Source organism: Phaseolus vulgaris, chromosome 7 (assembly GCF_051622355.1).
Source record: "Phaseolus vulgaris cultivar YP4 chromosome 7, ASM5162235v1, whole genome shotgun sequence".
NCBI classification, from domain to species: domain Eukaryota; kingdom Viridiplantae; phylum Streptophyta; class Magnoliopsida; order Fabales; family Fabaceae; genus Phaseolus; species Phaseolus vulgaris.
In genome coordinates, this window is record NC_143504.1 from 14,770,528 (window position 1) to 14,786,576 (window position 16,049).

At 35.9% G+C, this 16,049-nt stretch overlaps 1 protein-coding gene and 1 pseudogene across 1 annotated transcript; one reads left to right on the top strand and one right to left on the bottom strand.

The window, feature by feature from the left end:
- Positions 1-26: 26 nt before the first annotated feature.
- On the top strand, positions 27-1,491 carry LOC150025801 (uncharacterized; annotated as a pseudogene).
- Positions 1,492-11,126: 9,635 nt separating this feature from the next.
- EXL5 (EXORDIUM like 5) lies at positions 11,127-14,111 on the bottom strand. The gene has a single exon (XM_068634945.2). It carries the CDS (start codon positions 12,359-12,361, stop codon positions 11,294-11,296), a length of 1,068 nt encoding a protein of 355 aa, XP_068491046.1. The 5' UTR covers positions 12,362-14,111; the 3' UTR covers positions 11,127-11,293.
- Positions 14,112-16,049: the final 1,938 nt, after the last annotated feature.

Sequence of the window (16,049 nt, forward strand, 5' to 3'; positions counted from 1 at the left end):
ATTATCATTTCATGCCATATATATAGATGTCATCAGGAGGTTCTGATCAACCATCACCGAGTAACAACAAAAGGGGAAAAAACCTTATGTGATAAAATTGTTATCACGATTTAACAATCAAAATCCATCATCCAGTCAACCCAATACACCTATTCCTTCTGCAGCTCATGGATCGACCCCACCAGTAGCAAATGCTACCCAATCCACCCCACCAGTAGCAGAGGCTATTGCATCAACACCATCTCCACGTGTTGGTTCTAATGCATCAACCCTAAACCCAGATATTACACCATCTCCACATACAAATCTAGGAGGGACGCATTCAAATTTTGCAGGCAATAACTTAGAGGACGAGGTCCTCTCAGCTGGTGATCGCCCTCTGATTCAGCCTATTGGGGGAGGGTAAGAATATAATAAATTTCAATTTATATAATTTACTATTATTCTTATACTTTGTTTTGGTATTTAGGTTTTATCCATAAAAAATTGCATCCAAGGCCATCACTGCCACCATTAAGCAACAATTTAGTGAGCCATGGCTAACATGGGGGGTAATCCCAAAGGCTGACCGAGATATATTTTTTCAACGTTTTAAGGTACTTGTTTTTTATTCCTTTAAAAAATGCTTATAATTTACAATTTGGATTGATGATTGTTGTTTTGCAGAGGAAGGTCACATGGAGGGTTGAAGATGAGGACAAAGTTAACAAAAATTTCCATACGAAGGCTTCTCACAGTCTTTCACAAATGTTTAAAGTGTCTCGCCAAGAAGGAAAACGACCAGAATGGATTGGGAATAATGTTTGGAACAGCCTCTTGGAACAGTGGAACATGCCTCTGTATCGATCCAAATGCAATACAGCTAAAAAAATCGTTTGTTTGAAAAAGGTGGATGTCTGCACACCGGAGGATCCATTAGCGTGCATGAACACGCTATTCGTTTGGTATGACTTCCATATAAAATTTTGTACTAATTTATGATTAATTATTACCTCATTAATTTATAAAATGTTTTCTTTATAGACACAGGAGCTTGGCCGCACGGTCCATGTTGATGAAGTGTTTCAACAAACACATATACGGAAGAGCACTGAAGATTTTGTAGATGATAGATCGAGACGGACACATGTTAGTTTTTTTATCAAAACTTTTTTAATTTTTTTCATGTACATTAATTACTATGATAACAAATATTTTTCATTTTAATAGGAAGATTTTCAAAGTAGATTTTCTCGAGCAGTCTCTGAGTCACAATCTACGGCTGCCTCAATAACTACTCCATTAGATGCTGCCGAGAAGGAAAGATTAAGAAACAGTTGTTGGTTACAATCTATAGGTGGAAGGTACAAGGGACGAGTATATGGGGTTGGACATGTCGATGATGACAAAGACTGTATTGATCGCTACCTACAAGAAACACAAGCATCTTCTAGTAATAACAAAGCTGATGCAGGAGAAATGTTGAACTTAAGCAGCAGATTCAAGACATGAAAGCTCAATTTCAATCCTTCCAAAATTTTATGCTGCAATATCTACCACCTGAAGCAGTAGCAGTGACACAAAATATTTTTCAACAGCCAAATATCTCGCAACCAACTCAACAAAATCAGATACAAGACAATGATGAAGTACAACATCATAGTAATCATAATGAACATGATAGTAATCATGAAGAACAACAAAATTCACCTGGTCAAGATTATAATAATTATTAGCTTCTTTAAAACTTTTGTAATGATTTGAATTTTCTTTTATTAGATGCTTTTTTATGTTTTAATGAATACATTTGGATATTTTGAACATTTAGAAATAGGATTGTATTTATGAACAGGTCTGAATGTTGATGGATATTGGATATTTTAAACATTCGGAAATATTTATGGGCAGTTCTGAATGTTTGATTGATATTGCTTTTGAATGAATTCTGAAAACTAGAATTGCTTCTGATAATGCAGGTTCTGAACAGATTTCCAGTGCTTTCAATTACACGAAATACTGACCCCTGTTACATACGGATTTATCCGTATGTAATCTCCTCCCCTGTTACATACGGATTTATCCGTATGTAATCTCCTCCCCTATTACATACGGATAAATCCGTATGTAATTACATATGGATTTTACATACAGATTTATCCGTATGTAATTAGATACAGATTTGAAATCTGTATGTAACAGTTACCTACGACGGTTTTACATACGGATTTTCGTCCGTATGTAATCATGTTTTACATACGGATTTCTTGCATTACATACGGATTTTGACCGTATGTAAATGCAGTTTTTCTTGTAGTGGTCTCCTCCCATCCTTTCTAAACATTCATACATTCCCCGTTTCACCTCATAATCAACTTTAAAATCCGGATGATAATGCAATATGGGATTTAGATAATAGCCTGCACCGTGTAAATGACCTATGCAATTGGTTGTCCCATCTTTGATCAATGATTTCCCAAAGTGGAGTGTAACTAAGTAAGATAAAAGTAAATAAATAAATATAGAAACAAAGTTTATATTTCTAAGAAAGATTAGGAATGAAATAAAATTGAAAGGTAATTAGTTATTTACCTTTTACTAACTCCATTGAAGAGACTTTGTATCTTCTCTTTAGCAAGGTCCATCTCTTCATAAATAGAACCCATGGCTGGTTTTTCATCAGAATCCACCATGCGCAACACCTTAATTAGGGGAAGAGCACCCCTCAAACAATTCAAAATATTTGACCAGAATCCCTTATTCAATACCAAATTTTCAACAAGCCTTCCATCTCTAGTCTTTACGCACTGACTAGATTACCACTCCTTAGATGTAAACATCCTAATAAGTGATTTCTTATTCTCATTTAAACATCCCAAAGTTAAACAAGAAGTGCCAAAACGAGTATTAGCCGGTCTTATTAAATCTATCCCTTCAGTATGTTTGAGCAACAAGCAAATAAGACTAGTTCTTGAATAGATGTAGGTTGTGATTTTCTTACCATTGGATATGGTCTCCCGATGGAGTGGTATTTTCTTCTCAAAATCTTCCAACATTAAGTCAATGCAATGTGCTGCGCATGATGTCTAATACAATTTTTTTCTCTTTTGCATTAAGAGATCCCCAACTGCTTTTGTAATTTGCTGCATTATCAATTACAGTCTGCATTACATTACCTTCCCCAACCTCTTCAACAACATCATCCATCATCTTGAAAATTTTGTCAGTTGTCTTAGATATGTCAGAAGCATCAATTGACTTCAAAAAAACAGTCCCCTTTGGACAATTTACAAGAAAATTAAGTATGGTTTTTCTCTTCCTATCAGTCCACCCATCTGTCATTATTGTGGAACCATGTTTTTTCCAACATAATCTATGTTCTTCCAATATTTGATTGGTTTTTTCAATCTGTAGCTTCAAATATTTCACCCAGATTTCATGGTATGATGGTGGCTTAATTCCATGACCATGTTTGGCAATCATTTCAACCATTTTAGTGAACTCTTCACTCTTTGCTACATTAAATGGAATAGCATTGTTGTAGAAAAATAAAGCAATTTATTGACATGTATCTTCCCTCTCACTTTTCTTGAAGATGGAATTGATAGTACTTTGACTTCCTCTTCTCTTGAAAATACTTGATGAATCACCCCACACTCTCTTCTTGAGAAGCTCTTTTTCTAAAATTTTCAGAATCACTCACATTGCTTTCCAAGTCTACTCCGAACATAGATTTTTTGATTAAATTTTGCTGCAACATAGAAACAGTACCCAACAATAATTTTTTAACTTCTTCTGGGACAGCAAGAAATGCTCCAACATCTTTTGAAGTGCATGCAAGATGATGCTTTAGTCTATAGATACCCCTAGTTAAAATCTTCTCACAATATTTACACTTCACGTTTCTTGATTTCCCATCAATAGAAATACAGTAATTCCATGCAGGGTCTTTTTTTATACTTCCTTTTTTCTGTATTGTCCCCACCTGAATCCATAATAGAAGGCACTGTCTTGGAAAATAAAAAATAGCACGGGACTGTTATGGAGAATGAGAGAAAAGAGACTAGGAGAACATTCGCAGAGGCGGCGTCACGAGCAGAGGCGGCGACATTCACAACTAGTGGCGGCGGCGTCGCGATTGACGACAATGAAGTTCTAGGGTGCAGTAGGTACTGTGTTGTTAAGGGTTTGTTATTTTTTTTAGGTTTTCTTAATTCTTTAGGGTTTCACTCTAAAAAACACACATTGGGTTGCATTTGGCCGCACTGGCCACATTGGGCCGCACCAGGCTGCATCAGATTAAAACAAATTAGGGTTTTTTAGGGTTTAGGGTGTGCCGCACCACAGTGCGAGGCGACTCGGAGACGGCCTCCGAGGCAACGAGCTCCGCGGCGACGCGATGCGATCTGCTTCGGCACCGATCCGTCGTGCGAGTCAACTCGTTTTTTGCTCCAAGATCGTTGAATTGTGCATTTTTGCGAGTTTACTCGCAATTTTAACTACATTGGTCCAGTCTGTTTACGTAGGCGCCCTCAGCGTGGCCTTACACTCCTCTTCTGCATACATGCAACCTAACCTTTACGTGCCCTAGCACACATGGGCTTAGATTTAAAAGAATTTTTTTTACTTGAACTACCTATGCGCACTAAGCGCACCCTTAGGTCCATAACTACCCCTCTCTAACCGTTTAGGCCTTATGTATGAAGGGTTATACAAAAAAGGGACTAACATAATCATATGGCCCGCCAACTTGGCCCAAGAGCCGAGCTGACCTGTCTATGGCAAGTGTTGAGGTCTGACCATCGAGTGCTGAGCTCTGAGGGCTATGGTCCAGTACAGTAGGAATCGTTGTTTTATTTGTGTATTAAGTATTGAATCTTATGTTGTAACATAAATTCACTAATTTCACTAATAGTCTAGGTCACATAGACTAAGACATCAAATGGTGAGCAGCTAATGAGGGAGCTCATTACATATCGTGATCTGCTATAGACACACGATATTTGATGTATTGAACTTACCTTCATCCTTTCTCTAGGTTCTCTTGTAAATCTAAATCTTGAGTATTGAATCAAATGTTAGTCTCTGGTAGGGGCTACTTAGTACGAGTATTCCAGAAGACATTAATTGATATTTCCCTTGTTGAATATCCTTGATGTATAGATTCATGTGTAGTTTATATGGTTGTTGTATATTGCGTTTGAATGAAATTAGATTATTGTGGTTGGTACATGGATATTTGTATGTTTATATTTGATTGAGAAAGAAATTGGATTATTTATGAATTACTAATTGTTTCTTTATATATTTTATGTTATAAATTTATTTCAATAGTTTATCCTTGTATGTTTTGTTTATATTATGAATTACGATGACTATAATATGTACACGAACATGTATATGTACAAGTGTAGGAGTGATATCGGAAAAGAATAAATATTTTTAACCTCTGTTTTTAAATATTTGTATTTTTACATATAATATGTGAATGAATAAGTGTATTTTAAATTACTATAAGTTTTGTACATATCCTTTAATAGATTTATAGTATAATGTGAATGATATTTTTGGAGTGTTGCATGTCTTTACTCTTTAAGACCTCCTTAATGTTACTTCTTGTGGTTCATTTACACTGGGTTCATTTTGAATCACGGGCTCGTCATTATGTTGTTTTTCTTCATTTTCATTTCTCACAACAATTAGAGGAACATTCACTTTATTTCCAAATCCATAAGTTAAAGAAACATGTACTCTACTTTAATTTCCACATGTCGTGGAATTGGACTCAATGAACCTTGCATTTTCCGTTTCAACAATTCTCATACTATGATTAGGACAATAAAACATATACCTATTTGAATTTTTTAGATAACCAATGAAATATCCACTGATTATTTCCGCCTAGCAACCCCAAACATGCAGGTAATTTATACTAGGTGTCTTTCCAATCCACAATTTACAAGGTGTCTTAGGAACTACCTTACTAGAAACATTGTTACAAATCAATGGCAGTGTTTTAGGTATATATCTATAAAAACATTGATAAAGAAGAATTAACTAACGTACTCATAGCCATAACCATTAATGTTCTATTACACCTTTTTTATACACCCATTTTGTTGTGGTGTTCCTAAAATTGTGCATTACTCATCAGCTCTAAAATTGTGCAATTTTTGAGATGTCGGAGGTATCTAATGAATAGAAAAACATAGTTCATTTAGGGCTATTCATAAAAAATTACAAATTGAACGTTTTTTCTTATTTGTCCATCCATCAGACATAATGGTACAACCTGTCCTCTTCTGATTTGAGTTGATTTTAGGATTGTTCATTTAGCTGTCACTTTAGATTTATGATTGAGATTGTTAGACAATTAAGAGTGAAAACCTAAGGAAAATCCCCACAGGACATTAACTTAACCAAGTGGTTAAGTAGATGTGAAGGTTCATTTCACAAAGGCAAAAGGAAAATACAATTATATGGTGAAGATGATGACAAGATATGGTGCGAAATTACAAAAGGAAAACAAGAGCAACATGTAAAAACTGAATAGACATAAGGAAGCAAAATAAGGACATAGTTTATGAATAGAATAGAAATGATAATGGAATAGAAAAGATGAAGGAAGAGGAAGCTTATGAGAAAATGGAATTGAGAATGGTTGCACACCACTTGGATGGTGAGATGACTCCAAGATAAGTGAATGATGCTGCCACTTGAGAGCTCTCAAAACTCATAAGATAAGACTAATACTAAGAGGACAAGCCTCACTAATTATCTCACACAAAATGTGCAGAGTAACTTTTCTCTATTTCATTCAACTTGTAAAATACACTAGGTAGGCCTCCTATTTATAGGTGAAGGAGCCTTGGAGAACAAGCTAAAGGAGTAGGATAGGCAAAGGGAAAAAATGGGTAGTCTTAGGGTTTGACTAAGTCAATCCCGCATCCCGAGCTTGTCCTTCTAGAAACTAGGTCAAAATGTCTTCAAATGGGCTAGGAACAAGCTAAAATGCTACCCACACCCCTATTATCCTAAAGGTACCTTATTCCAGCCTATATTTTCTATTTTGACCCCCAAAGTGAGCCCAAATATTTACAACATTTTTGTAATCATTTAAAAAGACTAGCAGGAAGAACTTTAGGTGCTCTAGTTTATAGCTTCTTCTTCTGTTGATGCTTTCTCGAGGTTTGGTGGAGCTCGACTTTGTATATTGAGATGACTGACCCTTTTGGAAAGTTTTTGTTGTGTCCTTAGTCATCTATCGGTTTGCATCATCTTCCATTCATCCTTGTACTCTTAAAGTTGTAGATCAGTTTTGTCCATTCCTTGTCTCAAAAGTTTCTCTCTAATACCATGATATGATGGAGGTTTATAGCCAACTCCATATCTATCAATCATGTCACACATTTTTGCAAAAACTGGATTTCTTATAACATTGAACAAAATGACATTGGTGTAGAAAAATTTTCAACTTGAGCATTAACTTTTTCTCTATTGTACATTTGATTTAGAGCAGTTTGAACACCATCGATAGATTTATTTTTAAACATCTTACTACTGCAAGCACTTTGTTCACTCTCTTCTCCACCATATTTTTTCAAGACTATTCAACCTTATTTTCTTCATTGAGGCATCTTTAGCTTCTAACATAACTTTCAACATTAAAACTTTGATTTCTTCTGGTACTAATACACAAGATTCAAAGTCATATCTAGTACCAACAAGATATTGTTTGAATATGAAAATGCCTCCATAAAATGTCGTTAATAATAATTCCATTTCACATTTTTTTTTTGTTCCCTGAAACATCATTTCCATGCTTCCATCCAATATTTTTTCTATTTCTCGCAACTTCTAAATGGAAGTGCTGAAACATGAAAAAAATAAATAAATAAAATTAATCTAAACCCAATTTTAATTATGCCACCCTCTAAATAAAAAAAAATATATGCAATATGCCACACTAAAAAGAACCAAAACCCAACTTAAAAATATTTTTTATAATATAATACATAATAAACCCCAACTTAATCTGCACTCTCGTAACCCTAATCAAACATTTCCCCCAATCACCTGAAACCCACATGCACAGTTTCAACATCGTGAACTAGAGCGTCTACCTGAAAATGAAGAAGAATGAGACCATGACAATGAGGCACGATGTGGCGAGACAAGGTGTGGTGCAACAAGACAAGGTGCAATGAGATTTCGATGCAATCCAAGGAGAAGCGAGACAACAACACAATCTGAGGAAAAGCGAGACCATGAGGCAATGACAGCGAGCACATCGACGACGAGGTACTACGACGACGATGAACCTATCGAAAAACAAATGCAAGACAACTCTAGGTGTCAAACAAACCCTAAATCCTAATATTAAGTGAAACGAACATCTCTGGGTCGTTTTTGACTTTTTTTTCAGAACTTATTGAATCGACCTCCAATTCCCGAGTTTACACTGAGTTCACAGAGTCTGTCCGAGTCCAATCTGAGTCTGCCAAGAAAAGGGTTTACTCACAAGTTCACTCGTCACCCACTAGTGAACTCTTAGACTCGAACGAGTTTACGAGTGAACTCGCGGGTTTTGATAACATAGTAACATCAAACATAAAAAACAAAATTAAATTCCAAGATAAACTAGGTACGTTTTCAATAAATCTAAATGAAATCTAGTGTCAAGGATTAAATGAAAAGTCTTGATTGCTTTTGTAAGATCATGGGCCTAACCTGATGGTTGGTCATTTATGGGTCGTTTCTCGACCTGTGTAACTAACGTTATGAGGGAGCACAAGTCAAGGGATCTCAATCAATTAACCTTAATCACTCAATTAAGACACAATCATGACTAAAGACCGAGAGGTTATAACTCGGTCTATATATACCAGATTACGCTCTACATAAAGGATCATTTAATAAACAACACAGAGGGTAATTTTAACTCGTATTTACACTATACTCATTATATTCTTACTGACTTGAGCATCGGAGTATCTTTTGCAGGTGGAGCCCCCTCGGAGTTTAACCGATCTCAACTACATGCTCTAGGTTTAAGATTGCCAATACTTTTATCTAGAACAACTTCCATTGAAGCTTTCACTTTATTCTCCATGAAGATAAATTTTTTATTTGACTTTATAATTTTGATCGTAAAAACTCTCAGCATTGTATTAGAAATATAAATCATACATCCACAATTAATTAAAGATATATATTATAACAATTTTCAATGTTGTTTATATCTCTTACCTATTTTGTTTTATAAAATTATGAATCTAAATTCAAAATTGGAAATAAATGGAAAAAAAAAGCCAAGAACTCCAATTGATGAGTAAAATAGTTTAAAAACAATACTTTCAACAATAAAATCAAATAGTAAAAATAGAATTAATAACATTAATAATTACTAATTTCATAAGTTTTGTTACTTTTCCTAAGGATCATTATTCTAACATAATTTATTTATCAATAAATTCTATATAAAAGCATGCAAATTATAAATAAATATAATTTACAAGACTAGCATAGGAAGCAAAGATGACTTGTACCTTTTGAATTTACAATTTTTTTAATGAGTAGTGCAAGCTCTCAAAATTTGCCTTTCCAATCTCTCAAAGAAAAATGTGAGAGATATAAAAAATGGAAAGTGTGTTTTACAATTTCCTAAAAGATAAAAATTATTTTGCAGTTACATCTAATTAAAATATTATTTATAAAATTTAAAATCAAAGATATTACAATTATTAACTTTTAAGTAGACTTAATAGTTATCAAATAAAGAAAGATAAAGATGCCCAAAGAGCTTTTATAAAAAATAAATAAAGATAAAAATGTTTTGAAAAATGGATGCCAGAGAATATATCGTTTTATATATTTTTATAAATAAAATAATAAATAAATTTTTTATTTGAACTGTACACTAAAAAATAATCTAATTATTTTAATTTAAAATGTGTAAGAGAGAGAGAGAGAGAGAAAACAGAAGACTCTATAAGTGGCAGGAGAAAATAAGTAGCGATTTGTTGATCATTTAATATGTGTATTAGTATTAATAGAGTTATTTTGAAAGTGAAGATAAATAGTAGCCACAAAGTTTGAATGAATATTTTGAGAAGATGAATGGTGTTGTTTGTAATTGTGCAGGGAATGGGACAAGTGATTAGCTGTGGACAACAAATTTTGCAATAAAAGTGGGCCTCACTTGGCTAACACTTTTCCACTCCCACTTCCCTTTTTCCTACCCCTCTCTCATCATTCACCTCATCCATCAACACTATTTCTTCTTCTTTCTTCTACCCATTCATCCATTCCAATCATGCCAAAAACCTACAATCAAGGAACACAAATAAACATAATTAGTGCCATCATTGCCCTCTGCTCTTTTCCCTACTCTTTTTGCATTACTAATTCACTTCACGTTTGCATGTGCAATTTTCAGTACTACCTCAAAATCCTTTCATTTGGGTAGGTAGAAACTACACTCTACCAAATCTATATCCAATGGCTAACAAGATACTGTTCCAAAACTATGGATCTTACTGGAATGGAAGCTGAAATTAAACATATTAATAAATTACTCTTTATTCTTTCAACTACTAACCAAGTATTATTGTGACGAGTTATTTTCAGAAATAGTAAATTGGAGGTTGCCTTTTTATTTTCTCTTTTAAAGAAATTGATATTGCAACTAACATTTTAAAAAGGTAACGAGTTTACATTAAAGTTTTATAATCAAAATGTGGAAAGGTTGGCACCACGAATGTAATTAAAACTATACATTATTACATAATGAAAATCATTAAACTATAGCCTAATCATGCTTACTTTCAGTAAGTTTTAATTCCTTTAGCAATGCATAAAACTTTTATTCAACGAATTTAGTGAGCATATGATATCTGAGACAGTGATATTCGCAGCATATCCCTTTTTCATATATATAAATAATTCGAAAAAGTGTCTATATTTTATTATCAGCATTAAATGATCATAAAAGTGTACAGTGTTGTAGATAGTTTCTTGGCTTTAGATTTTTTTGATGATTAAAAATGAAAATTTTATTTATCGAGAGAAGAAAATGAGTCCTTTCAGTTGTGCAGCAGCGGCAGCAGCATAGTAGAATCCATGAAGCATTGTTTAATAAGGTGAGGGAGTGGAATAAAATGGTGGAAAAAAATAATATAAATGAATTTGGTATGTCAAGTAGGAAAGCGAAAAAAAGAAAAGAAAAAAAATGATAGAGCATGATGATATATGATACATAGTGAGTAAGGAAAAAAAAAGGAGGAAAGGCAGTAAGTATGCAATGTATGAAGTGAATTCAATCCAAAGCATTGGGGCCAGCACAAGCCTTCAAGATGGGGCTCCAAATCCACTGCACCAGAAACTTTCTTCCGTTTCTACCGTTTAGATTGAACGTTCTCCCTTCTCCGTCTTTCATAACGGACCCGATGTAACCACCTCCACCACCCGTTCCGTACAACCCCTCGCAGAGATCTCCGATCTCGGTGGGTGCGGTGGGATCCTCTCCGGCGTACCAGGCGTTCACCAGGGGGTTGGAGGAGAGTTCTGCCAGCTCGTGCCCGATGATGCTGATCATGCCGTCCACGCCGACGTCGCCATTGGGCGGAGTCAGTTGGCCGGGGCCGCCTCCGCCCATGTAGCCGGGGACGGCAAAGGGGTAGGCGCAGAGCTCCGGGCACTGCTTGCCGGAGTTCCCAACCCAGGCGTAGGGTAGCGTGTAGCCGACTTTGGAGGGGAAGGTGAAGTAGTGGAAGCCGCAGACGGCGCGGCAGAAGTCCTCCATGGTGACGTCCTCCGCCGTGAGGATCAGGTAGATCCCGTTGCGGTGGTCGACGGGGAAGGGCTTTGCGTGGACGGCGGTGGCGATGACGTCCTGCACGGATAGGCGCGTGAGGTGCGTGCCGTGGGAGTAGTGGAGGTCGGCGTACTCGCCGGCGATGGAGACGGAACGGGAGATGTTGGCGCCGGTCTGGTCAGTGTAGAGGGAGACGGTTTGCCACCAGTCGGAGACGGAGGGAGAGGGGGAGACGCGGCGGTCGGAGGCGGAGATGGAGAGGAGGAAGTCCTTGATGAGAAGCTTCTGCGATTGGGGCCACTTGCCGTACCAAATGAGGTAGATGTTGATCGGGGAAGACAACACCGGCCCCATGTGGTATTTGAGCTTCACGAACTCCGAGGACCCCTCGAATCGCTTGGAGGAAGAGAGGGTTCGGAGGGGTGGGACCTGCGGGTTGAAGTGAGTTGGGTTTGTGTTTAGGGTTTGTGTTTGCATTTGCACATGCCCCTCTTCAATTTTTTTTGTTCTGCCATTGCACACACCAATTAGCAGGAAGAGGGAGAGGAGCAAGTTGGGGAATAATGACATGGTGATAAGTGAGAAAAAAGAGTGAAGGTGTGGTGTGTGATGGGGTGAGAGTGAATATGGTAACAAGGATATTTAAGTGGTTTTCAAGAGAGGGAGGGAACATGGGCTGGAGACAGCTGCCATGTGTGGGCGCACTTTTCTCACCAAAATCAATCATAAATATCTCTTTCAACACTCTCTCACTATTTTTATTTTTTCCACCTTTTACTAATTTACTCTCTCCTTCATAACAGTAGGGCATGTTATGTTGCTTTACTTTACTCACTAGTGTCACTTTTGTTTTGTTTCGTTTTGACTGGTTACTTTTATTTACTGCTTTACTGGCTAAGCTTGGAGTTGGGGGTGGATGGAGGATGGGGTCGCTCTGCAGAACAAAGTACGTCCTTCAAGTTGAAACTTGAAACCCTGGCCGTGATCGATGGAAAAGATTGGGAATTGGTTGGTGGGTGTGGAAAATTATGAGGTGATGGGAGTGGTGTTGGGGAAGAGGTGGGCATGTTGGGATCCTGGCAGTTGCGGACTTGCATGGTACAGGGAGACAAAGGAGTGAGTCGCCTTGAAATGCCTCAAGTGGGGTTACAACTTACAAGGTTTGTGTTTTCTTCCTGTGTTTTCACATTTTCCCCTGCCTCAGATTTACTTGTGGGAGTCTATGTTGGTGCTTAGAGTCAGGGAACTGTGTAAAGCCCAAGAACGCTTTCTGCATTTTACCCTTAACTGAAGAAGCTTTTTTGGGCTCCATCTTTAGCAGAGAACTGAGAAGCATTCCCTTTAATAACGTTAAAGCTCTTCTCGACTTCACATTCATCAGCATTGCTCAATGCTTTTGTTTTTTAAAACAAAAGTTTCAGTTCCTATGTGAAGCTATCTGCAAAACTGCTTCAACAAACCGAGCTTACCACAACTAACAAATGTTGTTTACAGTAAGTTATTTCATAATAAAATTTTAAATTAAATTCCTTAATTATGCAATAAGATTGTTCTAAATGTTTGGATGAAAAAATTGTAGGCGAAATTAACCCAATGGTTATTTAGGCTATGTTTTCACCTGTTTGTTTTCTCTTCTACCCTGAAATACTTGGACTCAGAAATATATCCGAAATTAATCTGACGTGTTAGTTTCTGATCAAGAGAAAGTAACAGGAATGACTGTGAAGTTGGTGTGAAGCTGGGCTAAGTTTTAAAGAGAAACCAAAATTTGTTTGTTTTGGTCTTTCCATGACAAGTGATGCATCCAAGGTTGCCAACTGATCCCATACATGTGTAATTTTTGCTTGTCCCTCATCTGCTGAAAGTTGTCCCTTCAGTCACGGCGTGATGCTAGTCTAAAAGAAATCATTAACTTATCTGAAGTCAGTTAGTGCAGCCCGGTGCCCACCACCATGGTGGTTCCACTTAAAATAATTAACTTCCTTCACACAGTGCATTCAGAACACACTTCTGGCCCATTTTTCTGATTTGACATGGTGATCATAATTAATGAACAAAATCCTAGTTCATCCTTTTAAACCCAAGAAAGAAGTGTCATCACTTTGTTTCTATAAATAATTTTGACATCAATTAAGTTCTCTAATCATGGAAAGTGACATCAATATCTTTCTTCGGTATAGTAGCAGCAAGATTAAGGGTATTTTTGGAAGAGTGGGACCATAGGATCCAGGGTTACAGAATTGATTTTCAATGTCTGATAAAGAAACATCAAAGATTAAATAATTTGTGAGATCTATTATATTATTTCTCACATACTTTTATTTTTATCCTTATTTATCTTTTTTTATTCAACTTATTTCTTTTATATTTTCATTTCTTATATTTCTTTCCTTAAAATCCATCACCAAATAATCTCAAAACCAAAGGGCTACATTGATGGTTAATAGTGATCAAGAAAAATAAATCGATATTAACTTTACATGATAGAGCAACTGATTGATGTAAAATTCTCTGAATAACTAAAATAGTGACACTTTGCATTTTGGGGGGGACTGAAATGGGGGTTTACACTAATTTATTTTGGCCTTTTTGAGGGGAAGCTAATAAGTTTAAGTTGCCTTGCTGGCTGTCGAGGTAAAACAACAGAAAATTATTGATTCATATTAAATGTGGTCTGAAATTATAGATCGATCTTTCTCAATCGCATCAATAGTTCCAAGCTACTTTTGGTATTGCCCAGCTATATTACAGGTCGTTGTGCTATATGGTAACTGTGCTAATAATAGCAGGGTGATTCTCTTAAAAGAAAAGTTATAAGGTAGAAATATTGCAATATTGTATACACAACTACGTAGTGGCACGGTTATATGAATTTGTAGGTCATCTTTTGATGTCTAAGGAGTGAGCATGGTAATTTTCGAAGGACAAATGTTTGCTACAGGTCTCTGTATAGACCTTGAAATGATGAAGCTTTTGGTGTGTACGTATCAAAACTTGACTCGGTGGGTTGAGGTACTATTGCCTAAGTGTCCACTCTAATATTACACCATGGGACCTTATGGTTGTGGATGGCATTTCTGGAGTTTCTGCTGCACGCTAACTTAACTACTTACGCGTTTTTCTCTGCTGCACTTATATCCGTCATTACTACGCATTGTGTAGTAAAAGCCTAAAAAAACATTTATTTGGTGAATCACTAACTTAAATCGATGTTAGGATTAATAATACTCAGATAGAAAAAATCTTAGTAGGCAAAAGTATCAAAGTAATCTATGTTAGGATTTTGACTAAAACCTTTCACTACTAATTGTCTTGTATTTCTCTATTGATTCACTAGTATGCTACATTTTTTTAAAGATCACTTATAACCAATGGATTTTGCTTCTTTAGCAAGATCTACTAAGGTCCAAGTATTATTTTTCTTAATTGAATCAATCTCAGTCCTAATAGCTTTATTCCAATGTATAGTATCTGAAGCACTAGCAGCTTCTAAAAGTTTGATCATTTTCAACTAGATAAGTGTAACAATCATCTCCAAAAGTGGTTTCCTTTCTCGGTCTTTTCCTTCTCACATTCTCACACATTGCATCACTATCAATTTCTACAAGTTGTTTAGATGTACCACTACTCTTTAAAGAAAATATATGTTCAAATAACTCAATATTTTTCATCTCTACTTATAATGTTACACTCAATTATATCACTATTAAAAACAAGAACCCTATAGGCAACACTATATTCCGCATAACCTAAGAACATACAATCATGAGTTTTAGAACCTATTTTCCTTTTCTTAGGATCAGGTAACATCACGTTAGCTAAGCACCCCCCACACTCTTAGGTATTTAAGATTAGGTTGATAACTTTTCAACAACTCATAGCGTGTGTTTTACCAGTTTTCTTATGTGGTATCCTATTTTGTAAAAAACATGTTGTAAGTAGAGATTCACCCCAAAGATTATCAGAAGCATTAGAACTAATGAGCATAATATTCATTATTTCTTTAAGAGTCTTGTTTTTCCTTTTAGCTACTCCATTAAATTCAGGTCAATATGGTGGGGTTACTTCATGAATAATATCTTCTTTAACACAATAATTATTAAACAAAACATATTCTCCACCCCTATCTGACCTAATCATTTTGATTTTCCTATTTAGTTGTTTTCTACTTCCTTCTTATAGGCTAAAAACATATCAAAAGTTGGATCCTTATGTTTAATCAAGTACACTTTGGTGTATCTAGAAAAATCATCTATAA